The sequence below is a fragment of the Alligator sinensis genome, unplaced genomic scaffold (assembly GCF_000455745.1).
Source record: "Alligator sinensis unplaced genomic scaffold, ASM45574v1 scaffold1777_1, whole genome shotgun sequence".
Lineage (NCBI taxonomy): Eukaryota > Metazoa > Chordata > Crocodylia > Alligatoridae > Alligator > Alligator sinensis.
In genome coordinates, this window is record NW_005843174.1 from 12,837 (window position 1) to 17,557 (window position 4,721).

A 4,721-nucleotide genomic window follows, 5' to 3' on the forward strand; every position below is an offset into this window, starting at 1 on the left:
AAAAAAAAAAAAAAAAAAATCAAAACATCAATCCAAAAAATAAAACTGTAGCAAAAGATAAACCCAAAGCTCTATAAATGTTGTGGAACTTAAGGACTGTGGCAGAAGTATGGAGGAGGGGGGAGTGGAGAAAAAAGAAAAGGTGGCAGAAATTTTTGTGAATGTACTGTTCTTTTAGCTGTTTATCCAATCATCACTGTTAGACTACCCCCAAAAAGCAACTACTCCCATCCCTGCATTAATGTGGTTCTTTTCTCCCCTCCCCATTTGAAAAAAATGTGGTCAGAAGCCAAAATTAAATAAGAGTCCTGGCTCCTGGACTCATTTGTGATGTTGAAAGTTCAGTCATATCCAAAACTCCTGTTTCCCAGTCTCTTTGGAGTGCATTGTCTGTGTTATCCACAAGGTGGCATAAACAATACAGAAAAGATGAGCTAACCTTTCTCCACAAAATACCCATTTTAGGAAACATGTCATATAAGTGGCATTCCCAAAAGGAATACACAGTGGGACAAATTCAGAAAGAGGAGTCTCACAGCATGACATATACCTTCTTCTGTTGCCTTCTACCTGTACATCCCATCACTTAGACCAGGATGGGCAAAAAATGGCCCACAGGATGCATCTGGTCCACCAAGGGATTTTATATAGCCTGCAGCAGGTTCTTCAGCCCTGCATGGCCCAGGGGTGCAGCTCAATCTGTGGCATTTATGACCAGTCCCACCACCCCTATGACACAGCAGGACTGGGGCAGCTGGACTCTACTTCCCAGCAGCCCCAGTGGCAGTGGTTCTTTCTGACTACCACTGCCAGTGTCACTGCCACTGCGGGACCTGGCCCTGCTGCCAGGGTACCCTGGCCCATCCACCCTGCAGCCACCGCTGGGGGCACCACACAGAGCAGGCAGGTGAGGCTCTCCATGGGGACCAGCCTGGGACCTATGTGGGCAGAGCACACTTGACTGGGATGGGGCTGCAGGCAGGCAGGGAGCAGCTTCCAGGAACAGAACAGGTGGGTGGGGCCAGGGTTGTGGGGCGGTTCACAGCACTGGCCTGGGACCCAGGGCAAAGCCATGATCCAATCCCCACACATCACTGTGACAGGCACTGGTTGCACAGGCAGGGGCACGCTGGGAGCAAACTGCAGCCCTGCTAGTGGCCCCCCAGTGTCACTGCCCCATGAGCCCATCCACCTCCAAGATGTGGCTCCCCACTTGTCCATGGCTTCATCCCATCTGCTTGGCCAAGCATGCCGTGCCCATAGGGGTCCTGGGCCAGTCTCCATTGAGACCCCAGGGCTGGGATCACTGGGTGAAGACAGCACAGGGCCAGGTCCTGGGGCAGAGCCATAATCTGCTCCCAGCATGCCCCTGCTCAGAGAACTGGGGCAGAGCCACTTAGGGAGTTCTGGTGAGCTGTTGCAAGCTGGGCCAGGTCATGCCCCTCCTTCCCCCTGCCCACAAAAGCTCACCAAAAGTCCCTAAGAAACTCTCCAACCCAAATAATTACCTACCCCCGATTTAGACTTAGATCCATTTGATTCTGCACCAGCATCAGTTACTCACACCCTTAGCAGATGCACTGAATCTAACTAATGCTAAACAACATGAAAACTATCTAATTTTGCAAACTATGTAAACACACACTGAAACCTGCACTGACTTCTACTACCCACTTTGAAGCTTTTACCACCATGACACCATCCTTATCGGGTACCCATACTGGTTTTGTTATGCCAAAAGTGCTGCAATTCATTACAGACATGCCCTCAGAAGGTTTAAGGGAATCCAAATCTATCAAAATTAAAAGATCTTCTAGAGTCGGTGTAAATTAAGACTGACTAATATAAACCATTGTCACCCCTGAATTTGGCACTTTATCTGTAAGTCTGTCATCCATGTGAAATGATAAATATAATTAATTATGCTAACATAAATCCTAATAATATTCATAAAAGGAATATCAAAGTAATCCTCATCTTTTCTGTTCTAACAGAGGGGGGAAGATATCAAACTACAAATGAAAGCTGTTTACAACTTGAGCTCCTCCAGAACTGATATCAACTGCACCAGCAACAACCAATTCAGTAAAGTTCTGTTCCCCGTGCTCTATACAATTCTGTTTCTTGTGGGCATTGTCATGAATGGCCTGGCAATGTGGGTTTTTTTCCAAATCCCCAGTAAATCTAATTTCATCATCTTCCTTAAGAATACAGTAATTTCGGATATCTTCATGATCCTGACCTTTCCATTCAAAATTCTTAGCGATGCAAAACTGGCACCTTGGAGATTGAGGGGATTCGTCTGTCGGGTGTCCCAAGTCATATTTTACTTCACCATGTATATCAACATTTTGTTTCTGGGTCTAATAACTATTGACCGCTACCAGAAAACTGTCACACCATTTAAAACATCAAACCACCTTCTTGCCACGAAGATTCTGTCTGTGGTCATTTGGATAGCAATGTTTGCTCTCTCCCTGCCTAACATGATTTTGACAAATAAGGAACAGACACGTGAAAAAGTGAAGAAATGCGCTCTCTTGAAATCCGATTTTGGGTTAACATGGCATGAAATTGTGAACTACATCTGCCAATTAATCTTCTGGGTTAATTTGATTATCATAGTGGTATGTTACATGCTCATAAGTAAAGAACTGTACAAATCATATAAGAGAACAAAATGCACAGGGAAAGTTTCTAGAAAGACAGTAAATTTGAAAGTTTTTATTATTATTGCAGTGTTCTTTATTTGTTTTGTTCCATTCCATTTTACCAGAATCCCCTACACCTTGAGTCAAACAAGAGATGTTTTTGAATGCTCTGCTCAAAACACATTGTTTTATATGAAAGAGAGCACCCTCTGGTTAACATCTCTAAATGCCTGCTTAGATCCATTTATCTATTTTTTCCTTTGCAAATCTTTCAGAAAATCCTTGCTCAATATGTTACACAAACAGGTGCCTTCAGAGCTTGGAACAAAAATTAAAGAGCATACTGACGGAGATAGTTCTGAGGAGACTCCAGTGTAGAGCGGAGATACATAAAACATTGCTATTTAGTCTACTTATTCCTATACTAATCATTTCAATTCTACTTCCAATAAAGTCAAAGGTTAAAATTTCACTTGCTTCCTTGGGAACTGAAAAAGCATTCTCTACTTAAATCAGACAAACTGGAACAGAGGAACTACTGATAATGGCCACAGTTCAGTAAAATGCTTAAAGTATTATTTAACTTTAAGCCTAAGTAGTCTCACTGAAGTCAATGAGACAACTCACATCCTTGAATTAAAACATATGCATGTATTCTTTGCTAGATCATAGACTATACGCTTACTACAGTAATTATAAAGAAGATGCTATCTTTTTAGTCATGGAATGCTGGAGAATAATTTATTAATTGTGAATTTTTTGCAGAGAGAAGGTGAAATCCTAGCTGCAACACAATTAATCTTTAAACCTACAATCTGCAAAATGCTATTAAAGAAAAGAAGGGCTAACTATACATTTATTAACAGGAAGCTATTATTTTGCCTCCAAACGTCTAACAATTAAAAACAAGGAAGAGTATGTATAAGCTATTTGCATTGAATTATAGCATATTAACAAAGTTTTGATTACTGTATTCACCTTTGGAATATTACTGACCATTTAAATAATTGTATTAAGTAAAAAACACTGCTGTTTCATAAGCAAATTTATCTTAACTTTATTTAACCCTGTAAATCCCTCACAATATGGTATGAAAGACCAGCAAAAGAACTATGGTCTTACAGAGAACAGTATATAAATACATATGATTTTTGAAAATAAAGCTAAAAACTCATTTTGCAAAAAATGCCTGGGACTCAGTTGGAGGCAGCACTGAACAGATTAAAATAATACCAAGTAGTAGTAAGGTCAGTTTTGTTTCCATTATTCCAGAGTTCTATTTTCTCTGTTTACTGAGATTTGCTACACATTTTTTATTTGGAAAAATGGAAATATCAGGAATGCAGCTTTGACAACAGTATAAATAAATTCCAAGAGCACAGGGCTTTAGGTAGATATAAAGTAACTGCTGCTACACTATACTGCTAGTGCAAATACTAACCAGACTCCCCCTCTGAACATTACCATGGACATTTCAGCTATTACTCTCTGTATCTGTTCACTCATATACTATTTTCGCAGAGAACTTACAATATTAGGCCTGTTTTATAGCTTATTCTCTTGTTTGGGGTAAAACATACATTTAACATAATTCAATAAAGATAGTTTTGTGTGTCATAATTAAAGCATCCTAGCAACTAAGAAAGTGTGACTGTGTTATATCATGGACAACATGAAACCAGTTACTGAACAGACTTTGTAACTAGCATAGTTACTCATGGAAGCATCTGTTGGTCTTGGCAGCTAGAAGTGCATTTCACTGAATCCTTGAAGAAAGTCTTTCACCAGCTTAATATAAAGAAATTTCTTATAAAACAGCAACCATCATATATGTGGTGTTTGCTGGGGACATGCAGCAATGCAGCCACCCTCATACGGATATAAGTGAAATAGGCATATATGGATGTTCGTAGGCAGTTATACAGTCCTAAGGATCCCTCACTTCAAAGCTATCCTACACCTAAATTCTTGATCCCATCAGATTCCATACAGCAAAAGGTCTGTTAAATTGTAACTTTCTCCAAAACAGGTACAATCCATGCTTACAGCATTTACATCTGCTTAACTCAG

At 40.5% G+C, this 4,721-nt stretch overlaps 2 protein-coding genes across 8 annotated transcripts in view; one reads left to right on the plus strand and one right to left on the minus strand.

The window, feature by feature from the left end:
- The window catches only part of P2RY12 (purinergic receptor P2Y12), a 7,817-nt gene extending 3,397 nt beyond the window's left edge, over window positions 1-4,420 (plus strand). Inside the window, exon 2 of the mRNA XM_006037803.3 lies at window positions 1,995-4,420. Within this exon, the coding sequence (XP_006037865.1) occupies window positions 2,019-3,029 (1,011 nt within the window). The 5' untranslated portion in view covers window positions 1,995-2,018 and the 3' untranslated portion in view covers window positions 3,030-4,420. The remainder of the gene's footprint in view (window positions 1-1,994) is intronic.
- MED12L (mediator complex subunit 12 like) overlaps window positions 1-4,721 on the minus strand; it is a 226,121-nt gene that overhangs the window by 12,694 nt on the left and 208,706 nt on the right. The window lies entirely within an intron of this gene.